Source organism: Azolla caroliniana, unplaced genomic scaffold (genome assembly GCF_043228905.1).
Source record: "Azolla caroliniana isolate FFs.n. ecotype wild unplaced genomic scaffold, voAzoCaro1.0.p SCAF_4, whole genome shotgun sequence".
Taxonomy (NCBI): Eukaryota; Viridiplantae; Streptophyta; class Polypodiopsida; order Salviniales; family Salviniaceae; genus Azolla; species Azolla caroliniana.
Window position 1 is genome coordinate 288,259 of NW_028230439.1, and position 16,735 is coordinate 304,993.

Sequence of the window (16,735 nt, forward strand, 5' to 3'; positions counted from 1 at the left end):
TGTTGTCGCCAAATTCCATTGTGCATTTGCTTTATAAACCCCTAGTGATTGATGGGTTCAATTAGCTGGCTACACAAGGATGGGAGAGATGTTGTCCCTAGCTAATGAGGTGTCTGTATGTATGTATGGTATGGCATGGTGTGGTTATTGGGCTCAAATGCATCATCATTCCACATAACATAACTCATAGGATCCGCTCGTAATATTATATAATCTGTCTATAGAGCCTTCAACTCCAGGTTTTCTTCGACTCTAGTGACCTTTCTATTCCCGGGAACTTTTGAGTCCCCAAACGTCTGTGCCCTCTTAATCCTTGCGTCCTCCCTAGTCTAAGACCATTGTGGACTTGTTCTAGTAGCACACACATGTGGGTTTACATGACACGTCAAGTTTAATATGTTTTTGTGTGTAATTTACTTAGGTCTTGGTTTAGAGTAGTGAAGACATGGTTAGTGCTAATCAGTGGCCCTAACCATTGCAAAGTCGAATTTATTTCCCCCCCTTTTTTTCCTTGAATTGGCACCATCTTTCAGTTTAGGTGTGAAAAAATAAAAAAGGTAATGGTCGTTAAGAAGGAGAGTTCGCATCCTCTTTGAAAGTTCGGGTCATCCTCATACATTTGCGTCCTCCCAAGCGTTCATGTCCTCCTTGTGTGTTCATGTTGTTGCAATAACGTATGTGCATGTGCTACTCAAGCATGACCATAGGGGTCTTGGACTAGGGAGGATCCTCACACTCGAAGGGAGCTCAGAGTTGAAAGGGAGAGAATTCTCCTGTACTTTTTCTCTAACCATGTTTATGTGTTAACTCGACATTCATGATGATGTTTATGCAAGGTAATGATTTGACCAAAGATGATTGGAAGTGGGATGTTGTCCAAACGTTGTTGTTCAACTCACCTAGATAAATCCCAACATTAGGCTTGAACACCCAAAAATAATCCAAAAAGAAAAGTACTTAGGAAAAGACATGTATGAAAGGTACTTCTTTTAGATAGGATTTCTATAAATGGCCATGAAAGCGACTTGAGCATTTGTATGAAAAGGACCTTATTTGCATATGATTTCTACAAACTGCCCACAGAAAGAAAAAGTGAGTCATTTGTTTTTTTTCTCTAGGCGGGTCTTGGATAAGGTTTGGATAAGGACAAAGAGTAATATATCTTCTTGTACTCAGGAGAGATTTGGAGATGAAGATGATTTGCTTTTGTTTCTTTCTTTCTTTCTTTCCTTCTCTTTCATTGATTTTGTTTTGGGAGGATTGTTATAAGAAGTAAGTAGCATTAGGGGGAAAAAAAAGACATGACTAATGCAAGTGCTGCTTATTTATGTGGGGTGGCCTCCATAGCTTGTAAGTACCCCAAATTAACAAGGGCATTTGTAGCCACATGCATTGTGTGTAGCTCACCTCTAACTCTCCCCCTCCTCATCATCTCTTCTCCTGCACTCCTCTTCTTCCTCTCTCTCTCTCTTCTCATCTCCTCCTCTCCTTCTCCTTCTTCTTCCTCCTCCTTTTGCCACCTCAACTCCACTACCCCTAGACTCTTCCTTTGTTGGCTTTACAACCATGCAAGAAAATACTTGTTCCTGCCCCATCACAACAACCATAGCCACCTTAAATCCATGCTTTCTTGTCCCCACCTCCCTCACAAGCTCAACACTCACACATATGTCTCTACCAACTCTTCCTCCACCTCTAGCAGAACCTCTACTACCAGTAGTTTAGAGCCCCATCATGAAGATAGCTTGCCTTGTAGCTTCCTGTATAAGGTTGTGGAATACCATCCATATGGGGGTGATGGGGATGAAGAGATTGTGCCAGATTTCATGTCACAGTTGGATTATGTTTGGAGAGAAGTAACTAAGTTGAGATACTCTACCTTCCTTCCTCATAATGATATTCATGATTATTGTCAAGACCATGATGGTGATGGTGATGGTGATGGTGATTGATGGTCATGCTAATTCACCCCCCTTGATGTATGTTTGAAGGTATGTTGTGCTTCTTAGAAAATTTTAAACTTTGAAATGGTGACATAAATTCATCCTTATTTTAATGGATTACAAGCCATGGCTTTAAATTCCCCTAGTCAAAATTTGTTTATATGTAGGTTTGGTTTGTAGAGATAACTACAAAATTTATAACTAATGAAAGGATTTTTTTTTTGGAAAAAAAGAATAAAAAAAATAGAGATAACTACGAAAGGTTTTGTAGAAAAAAAGCACAGAATAGGCGTCGTGTCTACAATTTTTTTATTTTGGCTATAGGACAAAAGAGAAGTTTTTAGAATTAATATTGGCAATAAAAAATGATAGGTTTTTTAGTCCACGTTATCTTCTTTCCTCTTACACAAAAGATATTGCTGCAAAGATAAGGATGTGAACACTAGGATGGAAGTTTTAACTAGGCTGATTGGGGATTGGGGTCAAAGTTTTTTATCTAGGGTTTTGTATGTAGGATGATCATATGATGATAGATGGATGAACCAAAGGTGTAGGTTCCTGAGTCCCAAATATGGACATGGACATGGATATGAAACGTATATGTATACGTGTGCGGAGAACATAGTCAATTGTTAGTAGTGAATTTTGGTTGATTTTAAATAAAGAGATTAATGGGTAAGAGATCAATATGAACCATGATAATGTGCATTGTTTCATTTTCTTTTCTTTTCTTTTCTTTTTGTTTGCTTTGGTTTTTAGGTCTTCCAAAAGTTCTTGATGTCATGACTTGGGAAACAAATAGTGTAGATTCATTTATCTTCCCCCTAAGGGAGAGTCATGTTATTGGAATTGCTACAACGTATACGTAAGCTCTTGATGCCGAGCCCATGAGGGTGGTATGGATTCATCAACCTCACACTTCACAATCCAAATCATGTACAATTTATATAAGTTCCATTCAATGAAAGTTAAAAGAGTTCCATTCAATGAAAGATTGGGAGACATGTAGTGCAATAATATGTCCTCGTAATTTGTCACTTGTATCATTGTCTTTAACCTATGAATCTTTTGCATGTTTTTGTCTCTTCTTCATTACATTTTTGTTTATTTCTTGATGGGGTTAGGGTTTCAAATATGCATCATATCCTCTTGTTTTAACACTAACTTTGTTTCTCTAATGCAAGGATCCAATAGCAAACCATTTTATTATGGTCCTTCTAAATCAAATATGACCAGATGAAACCAATGTTTGTGTTTCGATTTGGTGAGAAAGAGATATCATAATGTCCGTGGGAGCCACCAAAGAGAGACCTTAGACTGCACTTGATTGCAAATCAGTGAAAATATGGCCAAGAGAATAGCTTACTTCAACAAATATTGTTGGTAATTATAAAAATACTTGTCATAAAAATAACCTTAAGTTTTCAAATTTCTTCAAAAAATAATCGTTTGGCAACAAAGGTCGCCATTTTGTTTTACCCTTGCTCAAGTGTAATGAGGCACAATGTTTTCTATTTACAGATGAGAAAGAATAGAGAATGAACATCAAGAGATCACATTCTCCCCCTATCGGGAGGTGCCCTTCGCCAACAACAACATTTTATAGCTTCATCTTGATATGTTTTGTGTTTGTAAAGCAAAAATTATGTCATTACTTGTAATTGACCGATATTTGCCTTTTTGAGATGGATAATATCACTTGATTACTTACTTTATGAGCAAGATTTTTTTGGAGAGAAAGAGATGATTTTTTTTATGAATTATGTAAGTTCTCACAAGATGCTGAAGGTGCAAATCTCGACTATATTTGTAGTATGTCGGATGGAGATTTTTTTTATATATTGAACATGTGTTTGCCAAGCATACTCCAAACAAACTGCAGACAAACAACTTATGAATGAGAACCTCACACTTCCACGTGATAGTTTAGATAGATTCATGCATTTGAAATTTTTATTTTGATCCACAAATTAATATAAATCTTTACGAACGCACATTGAAGAAGAGCTCCTCATATGATGGCGGAGATTGATTCACATCTGAATTTTCTTTTCCGTCAATAATATAAATCATTATCAACACAAACTGCAGAAGAGCTCTTCACACTTCCATGTGATGGCTGAGATGGATTCACACATTTGAATATTTTACTTTGATCCAGAATATAACTCTTTATTAAAACAAACTGACGAAGGGCTCTTCACACTTTCATCTGATGGATAAGACTGACTCACCCACATGAAAATTTTATTTTGATCCATAATAATGTTATTACAGGATTCAATAAAACATGAACAGTTAATGTGTACATCGATACTATCTGAGGGGACACCAAGGTGTTAAACATAGCAACCTAATTTCAGAGTAGCGACACAGACACAATGGTATAGGTCCAAGCGGATAAGATAAGAAAAGCAGTATGCTTTCCTTGGAATAAGGCACACCTTCAAACGCAGTGTCCAGAATTTTAATTGAAAACAAGAAGTTGCACAACCAGTTTGTCTGATAAATTATAAATTAAACTATATTATGTATCTCCATGCCATGTATCTACACATGTAACACTTACAAAACATACAATTACAATATCGTCATGAGATGGATGATCTTCCAGACAGACTATGTTCATGCTATAATAATTACTAAAATCCTTTCTTAGCTATACAAAACCTCATACAAGTTGGAGACTATCCAGAAATGTTGTACAGATGAATTATAGAGATCGCAAGAGTGGGTAATCACGAAGAATTTCGCGTTCTGAGAGAGTATCGTTTTGGTCTTGGGGTGTCCAAAGCACTTCCACAGCCTAAGCATCAAACAAAACCATGTTAACATACAAAATGTCAATACTGTTTAAAGCATTTAAATCTAAAGGCCCCCCACAAAAACAAGAAAAAATCGATTAACACACCAGTGTCTGATCCTTTGGAATCGCACCAATCTTGCGCAATGCTTCTTTCAAATCTGCATTACTATTTATTGGAGGAAGTTTGAATTCACCCTCAGCAGCAACTAGCAAAGTTACCTGAATTAGTAGATCCCCAAAAAGCTTATGAGAATGATATAAATATACCTCTGAATGGCCCTAAATACCTCAAAACATTTGGATATTAACCAAATACCCCTTCTTATTTCAAAGGTCCGCAAATATCTCTTATGTTTTCAAAACTTTGTGAATACCCATCCCTACCAAAATACCTCAAAACATTCGGATATTAACCAAATACCCCTTGTTATTTCAAAGGTTCGCAAATATCTCTTATGTTTTCAAAACTTTGTGAATACCCATCCCTCTACATAGTACAAAGTTTGCTTCTACATAGAGGAATTCCAGTTGTTTACGGAAATTTCATGGTACTCTGGTAAATATCCGAAAGTTAAAAGAGTTTTATTCGGTGTTTTGCCCAAGATTTAATTGAAAGTAGGTCATGATGTACATTGTTGAAACAAATTTGTTTCAATGTTTTTTTTCCTACCACGATATATTCGTTATTGAAGCGGGATGTAGACTTTGCAGCACTTCGACGGAACCTGTTATTTACATTCACAATTGTCTCTTCATCAAATTTGGCCCTCTCTTCTAATGAAAGCTCATTAAACAGCTTCTCGCCAGCTTCTGAATCCCTTTTCACATCCGCCTACAAAAAGGAACATAACAAAATTTGGGTTTTTTTCCGAACAATATAAATCATCACTCATCTTCTATGATATTGTTTCGCTAGTTTAAAAGACATACCGATGAATAACCCGATATACAATAATCAGGATGTCGTAGCAAGGAAAGAACAGTTTCTACAAGACAACCAGAAATATGAGTAATTTCCATGACAACCCATCAAAAGAAGAATGATAATTCATAAACGAAGACTTATCAACAAAAATGATTACAAAAAAATTAGAAAAAGAAAAGAAACAAATGGCACCTGTGAGAAGATAATGAAGCCCTTCAGGTGTTGAGGTGTCAGCTCGCTCGGCTATATTGTCTAAATCCTGTTGCAATGAGCGTGCCATGCCAAGTAAACCAACCTAAAAAGCATTGAAATAAGTCATCAATCACAATAGGTGTTCAATCTCAGTATACTTCATTTTGGTAAAATTAATTAAAACAAATTCAAAAAAGATGCATATTGTATGGACTCAAATATCAAATTAACCAAATTTAGACATGTATTGAACTAATCATAGATATATGGAAGTCAAAATAGTAACCCCCCTTAGCCTCTCTTGTTATTTCAGCTTAGCTCGTGTGTTGATTTACTAAATCATAAACTTCATGTATGCCTAGTTAGCTCATCCGGGAGAGGGATAAAACCAAATATGCACAGTCAGTGAATTGAACACAGCGACCTACAAAAGTCGAGAGATAATGCCCAATATGCAAGAATAGCAATATAGATTAATATAATAAATATAAGAGACATTTACATATATGCATGTGTCGATATATCTATATATATTGTCGAACTCATCCTACATAGGAGATATAATGACAAATTTAGAACAATACCGCCATTAGATCTGATGCAATACATATATATACATAGACAAAACTCATCCAATGAAGCTAACGTGTTTCAAATTATACACTAATGGCATGCTCTTAGCAGACATGAAGGAGAGAAATATATCTATCAATACCAAAAAATAAATGCACAATGTCTACCATTGTTAGACTACAGTGATTCAAATTACATGGAGAAAAAAATAAAGAATAAGGCTCATGAAAAGTTTGAAATACCTGAAGCTTCAAAACGCTTGTCTTCCGAGTCGAAGTGAATAGGCTTGACTCATTGCGATCAGTGAGAAATCCAGAGACTAAGAAAAAAGCGAGGAAACCGAGGATCAAGAAAAGGAATCCCCCACCGCCACCAATGCCAACACTATATGCAGGTGCAACATAGATGCTTGGCCCCCCAAACCCTCCTCCGAAGAAGGGAGAAGGTGCGGCGTAAGGGGCTGAGAATGTGAAACCACTACGGGATGAAGGCGGGGCCGAGTACGTCCTGGCAGATGAAGATGCTCTTCCAGAAGAAAATGAGCGCCCACCCATCACACCGCCTGATGCTGCCCATGCAGCCCCTTGTTCAGGTAGCATTTGGGTCATCAAGAAGCCGATCACTAGGGCTATCACCGCAGGTTTCCCGAGGTTCTTCAAACAATCCATGGCCACCTTGGATACCCTTTGCAAAAATGTCTCTTCCTCCTTTTGAGACCGTAGTTCCTGAAATCCTAATTTTTGAAGGCCTGGATTGTTATTCCCTGGTTTTTGAAACCCTAACCCTTCTGTCTTCTGTACATCATCTCTTTGCACAGCAGCACGGATTTGAATCATGCCCTTCGACATTGAAAATCTGCTTCCTGGGAGATGTTGCAAGGTCTTGATGGGAGACCTTAATTTTGTTGCGCTGAGAGGGGCCCATTGAATAATCTTAGAAGAAGAAGAAGAGGAGGAGGAGGGAAGAGAAGTAGAAGAAGCTCTGAGCTGAGGAGAGATGACAATGGGTGAAGCAGAACAGGCCATGCGTGGAAGAGAAGGAGAGGCCAAGGCTGTGGCTGTGGCTGTGGCTATGGACTATGGGCTATGGGCTATGGGCTATGGCTGTAATTGTATATCAGATTAATGGATTCTGAAGAAGAAGAAGAAGAGGAAGAAGAAGAAGACGATTAGAAACCACAAAATCCATAGTATTCCAAGCTATCCACACGTATATTCTCTCTCTCTCTCTCTCTCTCTCTCTCTCTCTCTCTCTTTGTTGGGTGTAAACACACAATTATATTAATAAATGTGTGTAAAAAACACCACTTATAATGGGTGGGTGTGACAATGGAGTATGGTCACCCACTAACTACATTACACTACATGGATGGGCTAGTAGTGGAACATGTTGAATTGCCAATAGCCAAGACGAACACTCCGCCGAGGAAAAGAATTTCCGCGTGCTCCAATCAAGAAAATTGCCACATTAATACTCCCTTCAACTTTCGTAGATATGCTTTCACTCCATGTCTACCATCGAATACAAAAGCGTTGCGTATATTCCAATTAGGACGCAATCCCCAATATCTCAAAAATAGAAAAATCATCTCCATCTCTGATTTTGGGGTCAACCTGTGTAAATTGTGCAAACACCCATTGTTTAGGTGTCAAATAACACCGTGATAAGACTTGCCAATTTTGAGAAATGTAACTCCAAATCTTACAAGCAATCGGACATTGTATAAATCGATGAGTACTATCTTCCATTTGAACAGTGCAAAAAAAAGCAATTACCCGTTGCTGATCCACGATGCTTTAGAGCTAATCCCAAAGGCATTCCTCCAATCAAAACTCCTTAAATGAATACCTTTGCTACAAGTGGCAATTTAGAATGCCAACTACGTTCTAAGATCTGCCACCACCCATGATCAGATTTGTGTATTTTCCATTCTTCTTTAGCCTAGATGATAACCATCCAAGAGACTCAATAGAGCAATGATACAAAAGATTAGTAGTCACTTGTAACAAAGACGTTTGACCCCTTTAAACACCAATCAATCCACAGTTGTTCTCCTGTTTGTAGAGGTAAGGGACCTTGTATCAACGGAATATTTTGTAGTTGTTGCCAAATAAATCCATAATTAGGCGGAATGCGTAATAATTGTCGCGCTTCAACAAACTCCAAAATTCTTTGAGATGAAGCCTCAACTATGTCTCCCACCTCTTTGACCCCCAAACGAAACAAACGATTAAATTGAGAGCGCAATATCTCCTTTCCTAGCCAACATAATAACCGAGAAAACACAAGCAACTCTTTTTGCAAAGAATTACAATGCTCTCTACTAAATGATGGTTCCATACACATAACAAGAGTGCTTCTTGCCATGAACTAACCAAGTGTTGAACACATGTAGAGCTCGGAATCCTAAGTGAAATACATCCATTCAGTAATTGCCACCATGAAACCTTAATCGTTGTCCTCCCATGTGTTAAACCCTTGTTCTCAATGAAATATTGAACAATAGATATCCATGGTTGTGAGTTTGAACACATAATATCTTGTAATGATGAAAATCTATGAACCATCATATGTTTAGATAAGTTCAATATTCCAGTTCCCCCCAAGCACTGAGGGGTTGCTAGATGATTCCACACAACCCAAGTGATTCCCATCTTATTCCTCTTCTTCCACAACAAATATTGAAGAGGTTGAAAAATAGAATACAAAGCCTTCTTTGTCCATGGCAACAATGGCAAGTAATATAATATCATGGGTTCCATAATACATTGTACAACCTTCAAGCGTACATGAAATGGCTAAGATTGTGACTTCCAATACATGAACTTATCCCTCAACCTACGAGACATCCATTCAATCAATTGACCATTTGTAACATTCATTCCTAATAGATAGCCCAAGTGTCGAAAAATAGAGCCTTTCTTCACCACAAATCCTTGCCATCCTAAACATTCCAAATCCCTTTCAGTACACGATATGAGACTAGACTTCCTCCAATTAATATGCAATCCGAAAGCCAATGCAAATTGGTTCCATACAAGCATCCCCTTCTCAAGATTCTCTCGTGAGGCTTGTAGAAACATGAAAGAATCATTAGCCAAAGCTTGTGCTACTAGTTGCCCTCCAGATGGAAGGTGTAGACCCACAAATGTCACCATTTGTTTACAAGCCTTGATAACATCACTAACAAGGGATGAGTAACAATAGCAAAACAACAATGGGCTAAGAGGGCATCCTTGACGAACGGATCTTGTGAGGGCAATATCTGATGTAACTCCCCCATTAAACATTACTCGAGACACTGCATCTTGTCCTAATAAAAATATGCAACGAGACATACGAGGTCCAAAGCCCATTGTATGCATTAACCTAGAAACAAAGGACCAATTAACATGATCATAAGCTTTCTCCTAATCTAATTGCGCCATAATCAATTCTTGATGAGTGTTTCAAGCATAATCCATGGCCATTAGAACATTCAACACATTATGCAATATATTCCTACCTGCAATAAAACCATATTGGGCAAGATGTATCAACTTTGGCAAATACTTTTGTAATCTATTTGCCAAGATCTTTGTAAATATCTTATACAACCCCCCCATCAAAGAAATAGGTCTCCATTGATTAAATGACTCAGGAGATGCCACCTTTGGAACTAATTTAATTAGACCAACCTTCCAAGCTTGAGGCATATGACCAAAATTCCAAGAATGTTGAAAGATCAAAGTTAAGGGTCCCTTTAAAATGTTCGAATATCACTTAAAAACTTCATTGGTCAAGCCATCCCAACCAGGGCTCTTACCACTAGGAAGATGCCTTAAAACTGTGTCCACCTCATCCACAGTGAAATCCGCATCCAATTCATGAGTAATGAGGTCATGCACAATAGATCCAACCACATCATAAAACTCATGACGTGCTCTACTCACCTCATTTGTCATTAACAATTGTGGGTCAATCAACTCCTTAAAGTAATGAACACATATGTCAATTATTGTAATAGGATCCACTATCCATTCATACCCTTGCTTCACACGTACCACATTAGATCGAGCATAAGTAAGATGTAATCTCTCTCTCTCTCTCTCTCTCTCTCTCTCTCTCTCTCTTAAGAAGAGGATAATGAAACATAAGATATAAAATATCCAAATGAAGTTCTCATGTTTTCCATATTTATGAAACTAGCCCACATTCTCACTAATTACCAAAACGCCCCTCGAGAGTGTACACACACACACACACACACACACACAATTCCATTGCCCATTCTCATATCACTCTTTAAACTTGGGGGTCATTTGTTTAACGATTATGTAACCAAATTAAAGAAGAAGCCATCATTGATGCTTTGCCCTTATATATATTGTAACATCTCTCGATGACCTCCTAACCTTTATTTCTTCTTTTCTCTTTCATAGAATTGACTTTACACTTGGGATGCTTTGTATTTGAGATAATTTAATTGCATGTGAAGGGGGACCACGGGCTTACCTCTATCCACATGTTTTCTTCAAGTTTGTCTTTATCTAAACGTAGGCCGCTTCCTCCTCCATGACTTTGTTAATAGCTATCTATCCCTCGTATTCAAGATGTATATTATATGAGGTTACCAATGAGCAAAGAGTTATACAATCATGTGAGCATATGTAGATTTTGTAAGGGCTAGAAAGGGATATTGTGAAGTTGTAGAATCTTGATAAGTGTGCAATTTTGAGGTGGTGTGCATAGCCATGTATGATGTATGAAAGGAACCTTGTGTTGTAGTCAAAGACCGGTATTGCGGAACATGAACAACATTTATGTTAAGAAGATTACCAAGTTAACAAGTTAAAGCAAAATCAAAGAGAAAAAGTGTAAGAGAGAGAGACAGAAAGGTGCACTATGTAACAGTCTTATTCCAAAAGTTACAATATAAGAATGGCACTATCAACAACAACATGAACTAGGTTAGAAAGCCAATTATAAAGTAACTGGGCTAGGGCAACTGCCCTTTGACATATTTACATTATTGTCCTAAACCTAGTTTGGCCAAAGGGACAATGTGAATACGGCCATTATACACCCGTATTTGACACCTTTCACTCAAGATTTCAAGAACATCAACAACAATCAAACATTCATTGGATGTGATCATGGCCTTTTTTTGTTCCAAATCTCTCTCTTGACTCATTTCTTCTCTTGTATTCATGCCTCTATTGTGAGGGTTGTTCCGAATGCTTTCATTCATGTCCGTTTGCTTACTCGACTCTACGTCATCTCATATTTGTTCACTTATTCGAGTATTTGTTGAGTCGTGTTTGCTTGCACGTCTAATTCAACATTAACTCATATTTGTTTGCTCGGTGGACTTTGCATGTTCTCTCAATCATCCAATCATCCACTTATGTCTTCTCATCCATCTCCTCACTCCCTCATCACCACTCATGCATGATCAAATCACACCCTCTACACCTCTTTCTTCCAATTTGCTCCATGCATCTGCGTTTAAACCCAATGTTCGTAACATACATATTCATTTGGTAAACGAGTGGAAGCTAAGTTATTTTAATTTTGAAGGTGAGCATTTTTTGTTGGTTGGTTGTTTGCAAGCTTTTAAAAGTTAGTATTTTCTCTCTGTAATGAGTGTTTGAACCATCCGTGACAATTCCATGGTTCAACTAAGGTCATCCATCATTGCCGACCCTTGACCTACGTAATGGTGGACTGTACTCTTAACATTATGAAGTTCACCTATCACTAGCTAGTTTGGTTCCCCAAATTGAAATTCCCTTCGTACAATAGGCAAAGGCCAAATTCAATACACAACATCCAATACAAATGACAAGTCCAACTTTGTCTATGATACTCGTTCGTAATGTAGAAAAATATCGATGAAACTTTCTCCCCACTTTACGAAACATGGATTTATATTATCTTTTATGTAAGTATACATTGGTATTGGTCACTCATCATGATTATATTACAGAATCGCTCGTGCTTATACACAGCGACAATCTCTCTCAAGTTGACATTGTGCAGCTAGCTTGTTTCAGTATTAAAATGCATTAATGTTGTTGAAGCTAACGTTCGGAGGTCACAATTATCCAAAGCAGACACAGTTTGCGTAAGCGTAGACTTGGCTACAAGGCCATATTTCGAATCTCTGTATTTCTTGAACCTGAAAAACTTTTCTAGTATAAGTATAGATGCCTCAGTTGAACTCTGGTCCTTTCCGATGAGTGCTATGAGGGGGGCTAATAAGTCGCTTTGCATGAGAAAATCAACTCCTTTTCGTATATTTTCACTGTTTTCCACTAATGTATAGAGTGCTTTGACAGCCCATTCAGCACTAGGCAGCACACCTTGTCTAACCAGATTTACGAGAGATGGGACGACATTGGCCTCAATGAGACAAAATGTATTGTTCCTGCTGCCACAAATTCCACCATGTACTCTACACACCTTAAATTTCTTCAACCCTGTGATATCCAAATACGTAAGCAATGCTGGTCGTTTCAACATGAGGCGTGGGGTATGAGACGAAAGATGACAAAGTATCTCGGCTGCGTGTTTCCTTGTCTTTTCACTACTCGATGCATCATCAATCACAGCTTTACAAGCTGAGATGACATTGGTTCTCGAAAATGCCAAGAGGGTGCTAGAATCTTCGAGCCCAAAATGAGCAAAGTTGGACAACAGTACCCCAACACTTTCCTTCATCTTTGTGGTACCTTGTTCAAGATACTCTGCACACAACGTCAACAACTTGTCATCAGATAGTATGGTAGATCTTGTCTCTTCCGCGTTAAGGAGAACCTCAAGAATGATTACTGCAGATTCCTTTTCTTCCATGGGAGCATTAGACCCTAGCAAGCTAATGAGATATTTAACATCATCCGCCGATGGTATAATTGGCCTTGAATCTTCACAACTTCTTGAAATATGACATAGGATATTTAGGATGCTTTGGTGACATACAGTTGAGACCTTGCCCCGCAGAAGAGCATAGAATATAGGGACCATGCCCATTTCCACCACATGCTTGCGAACCGTTTGGCTATCTTTTGCCATAAATTGAAGCGTCTTTAAGGAATAGTCCTGTAAGCCAGTGTCTTTGGATTTCATCATTGTAAATAAGCGAACAACTGCCGCCTCAGAATCGATCTCATGAGCATTGTGTGTGTCAGAGGCCAAGTTAGAAAGGATATATGTAATATCTACTTTGATTTGGTCTAATGAATGATGACCCATTAGGAACTTCATTAACACTGGAATGGCCCCAGCCTTTGCAATTAACACCTTGTTCTGTTCCACACGCGAAAGCTCAGCTAATAGCTTCACAGTGACTTGTATGATTTCAAGAGAACCTTTCTGAAGAAAAAGTAAGAGTGGAGGTACAACGCCAGCATTTACTAAAGGGATACTATTAAGCTCATTCAGCTCACAAGAACGAAGAATTGCGGTTATGATTTCACATCTTATTTTATCCCCTCCTGTAAAATCATACAAGTAGAATAGGGACGTTAGTTTAATAGGTAGCGTTTACAGTTTTACTGCTTTACTGCTTTACTACCAATTCATGAATTTCTTTATATACGAATTTCCTTATTCATTACCTTACTTATGGTGCTTTGCGATATTCAGTTGCTTATAATGAAAACGTTTTATCATAGAATTCAGTTATGTTTACTTCTATAGAGCTAAAGAATCAAAAAACTCTACATGCTGAAAAGTTATGCAACAAGGACGTGCATCTTTTGTAACAGGTTTCAATGTTGCAATATATGTTAGTAGATATGGCAAACGCTTACCCTGATTCAAACAGGATACTAGAGGTTCAAATATGGTGCACCTGGCTGCGTCCATTATCATTTCTGGATCATCCTCACACAGATTATCAAGTAAAATCCTGATAAGTTGCCTCCCATTTGGTGGAGTTGAACGGAAGACATTTGCTAAAAGAAGCATAGAACCTCTCTCTGAAGCTATTGCTTTCTTGCCAACATCAACCTTCGATAGATCGGAGAGAAGCTGAATCAAGTATTTCTCAGAGGGATCATTCTGTAGTAATGCCAAAACTACACCGACAGCTCCTGCTTTGATAATTGAAACCTTCACTAACCAAAACCACATGAGAATTTATTAATTAATTTAAAATCATATCCAAGGCCGAACACGTTTTAATATATGTGATAATAGTGAGCTGTGATATACACACACACACACACACTGTTCTTCCTGTTCTAAATTCTGTCATTTGAAACTTGTTCCTTTGACATTTTTCTAATTGGAGTGGAGTATTTCACAAAATGTGATTGAAATTCACTTCTTCTTTTTTACATTGCTGCATGAACAGAATCACACAACCAGATGACATCAAAATGGACTCATAGCATATATAATAATATAACCCTCATGCATAGCCTATAGGTCCTACCTTGTGTTCATACCCCATTGCAGAGATGTCAATTAGAATCTTGACAACAGTTTCCCTGATGGGTACAGGTGCATCTGATGATGGTTTAAGAAGATGGATTAATGGTTCAACTCCATCCAAGGAAAATACAAGTTGTCTATATTTGGGATCCATATCCATTAATCTCTTCACTGTCTGAACTGCCTGGTCCACGGGCATACCCATGATGACTTGATTATTCCTTAGCTCTTGCAATACAGAAACAATCTGAGCTTGACGCATGTGATCGAAAAATTCATCCATCGCATGTTGAAGCTTCAAATTTGGTACCAATTCTAAACTAGATAACTCTTTCCCTGTATCTGGACATGTTTTATGCCCTCTATTAAACCATTCCAATATAGCTGTCCTCTCATAGGTATACCCTTCCTCTTTGATAGTGACAGGTTCGTGCATGAGGGTCTTGGTTATCGGGCAAAAAAATGAGCTCGGAATGGATGTGATTCTACCATAGGGCCCAACTAGAGAATCGACTGACGAGAGCCTCCTTCTCTCATCCATGAGAACTTGTGCCAAAGAGAAGAACCGATTAAGATCTCTTAGAGTTACTACGCATTCGAGACCCTCCGACTCTGACTCTATCTCTGCTTTTCTTGCATCATTCTGAAGCTCTTGCTTGAGCTCTGCTGCTTCACATTCGGGAATGTTCAAATGATCAGCAATTTTCCGCAACAATCTTGTAGAATGAGCCTCACAAGAATCTGAATCCATGATGTATAATGAGATCTCTCGAGCGAGGTCACTATTACCCATCTCCGGGGCTATATTCGAACCTATTAGTCTTTTATGCAATGCTTCAATGCAGGTCACAATACCTATAGGCAAATCCAGATCACATCGAATCACCATATTAAGACAATTGCATAGCTTGTTACGATGCTGATGTATCTCATCCACAACACGATCAGTACAATAGAGAAGAAAAATCCGGCTCCTTGATGCACAAGCACGTGTAAAAATGAACAAATCCCGAAGAGAATCATTCAATTTCTCCAATACTTGTTCTTTGAGGAGATGGATGGTTAACAATTCCCTCTCTTTGAGCAGATAATCAAACATTGGCTTCAGTTCCATCAAATAAAACACCATCATCAAGAAGTTTGATTTGTTTATGACCATAGCAAGAGCACATTTCCTTGTTTCATCAATATATTCCATCATTCTTTGCACTAATCCAACGTGTCCTACATCTGTGGTACCCGTTTCTTCAACAATGTTCACATCTATAGTGACATTTTCTCCCGAATCTGATAGTAATTTGCCTCTGTTACTACTTGACATCTTGAAACCCATCAGAACAATGTCGGAATGTGAGGAAAGCCCATTTGTTCTGGGTTCCATTCTCAGTAAGTGCAGGTCATTTCTTTCTTTTTCTTTGTTCTGGAGGTGTAATAGAGCCCTTCAAAAGGAAAGGAAAAAGGATAAGAAAAACAAACAGACTAACCACCATACATGCCCTGAAGCGATTGACGTGAACAATCCAAGCTTTCCATAGCTTCAGAGCAGAGGGTATAAAAAGGAGGATGAAGCGAGAAGTAAGATGTGATATCTAAATGCCATACATACTACATAGGTAATAATAATGTTTTTTTCCATTTATCTATAAAAATAGCCCCCTACCCCCCGGTCAAAATGATTCAAGAGGTTGGTCTTTTTGGGCTTTTAGGTCCTTTGGGACACCTTTTAGGACATCTTAGGTCTTTTTAGGCTTTCAGGCCAACTTGATGTCGGACCGTGGGATGGATGGCATCTCATTCAATACTAATAGGTCGAAGAAATCGTGAATAGTTCATGAAACCATAGCCCTTCCTCGGCTCAAACGTTTCTCCGACTCATTT

The 16,735-nt window shown here is 38.2% G+C and overlaps 2 protein-coding genes and 1 long non-coding RNA gene across 3 annotated transcripts; 1 reads left to right on the forward strand and 2 right to left on the reverse strand.

The window, feature by feature from the left end:
• The first annotated feature begins 1,293 nt into the window (after positions 1–1,293).
• Positions 1,294–3,624, forward strand: LOC147864621 (uncharacterized). The gene is made up of 3 exons (XR_015529606.1): positions 1,294–1,991; positions 2,703–2,839; positions 3,128–3,624. It is a non-coding gene; the product is annotated as an uncharacterized LOC147864621 (long non-coding RNA).
• Positions 3,625–4,440: 816 nt separating this feature from the next.
• LOC147864622 (myelin-associated oligodendrocyte basic protein) lies at positions 4,441–7,687 on the reverse strand. Its single transcript, XM_087318731.1, has 6 exons — positions 6,682–7,687; positions 5,867–5,969; positions 5,680–5,735; positions 5,420–5,581; positions 4,855–4,968; positions 4,441–4,749 (listed from the first exon to the last, which is right to left on the reverse strand). Exons 1-6 carry the CDS (start codon positions 7,462–7,464, stop codon positions 4,657–4,659), a joined length of 1,311 nt encoding a protein of 436 aa, XP_087174857.1. The 5' UTR covers positions 7,465–7,687; the 3' UTR covers positions 4,441–4,656.
• A 4,643-nt stretch (positions 7,688–12,330) lies between these two features.
• On the reverse strand, positions 12,331–16,352 carry LOC147864623 (U-box domain-containing protein 44-like). The gene is made up of 3 exons (XM_087318732.1): positions 14,859–16,352; positions 14,233–14,533; positions 12,331–13,914 (listed from the first exon to the last, which is right to left on the reverse strand). The coding sequence occupies exons 1-3, from the start codon at positions 16,236–16,238 to the stop codon at positions 12,461–12,463; spliced, it is 3,135 nt and encodes a 1,044-aa protein (XP_087174858.1). The 5' UTR covers positions 16,239–16,352; the 3' UTR covers positions 12,331–12,460.
• Positions 16,353–16,735: the final 383 nt, after the last annotated feature.

What these genes read in the sequence shown, in the direction of transcription:
- LOC147864622 (XM_087318731.1), bottom strand. Translation starts at nt 7,464, where the DNA reads ATGGCCTGTTCTGCTTCACCCATTGTCATCTCTCCTCAGCTCAGAGCT. An exon ending in GCTTCATTATCTTCTCACAG is followed by an intron (nt 5,736 to 5,866) that starts GTGCCATTTGTT and finishes GTTGTCTTGTAG; the next exon opens with AAACTGTTCTTTCCTTGCTA. An exon ending in GTATATCGGGTTATTCATCG is followed by an intron (nt 5,582 to 5,679) that starts GTATGTCTTTTA and finishes TCCTTTTTGTAG; the next exon opens with GCGGATGTGAAAAGGGATTC.
- LOC147864623 (XM_087318732.1), bottom strand. Translation starts at nt 16,238, where the DNA reads ATGGAACCCAGAACAAATGGGCTTTCCTCACATTCCGACATTGTTCTG. An exon ending in CAATGGGGTATGAACACAAG is followed by an intron (nt 14,534 to 14,858) that starts GTAGGACCTATA and finishes TGGTTAGTGAAG; the next exon opens with GTTTCAATTATCAAAGCAGG. An exon ending in AGTATCCTGTTTGAATCAGG is followed by an intron (nt 13,915 to 14,232) that starts GTAAGCGTTTGC and finishes ATGATTTTACAG; the next exon opens with GAGGGGATAAAATAAGATGT.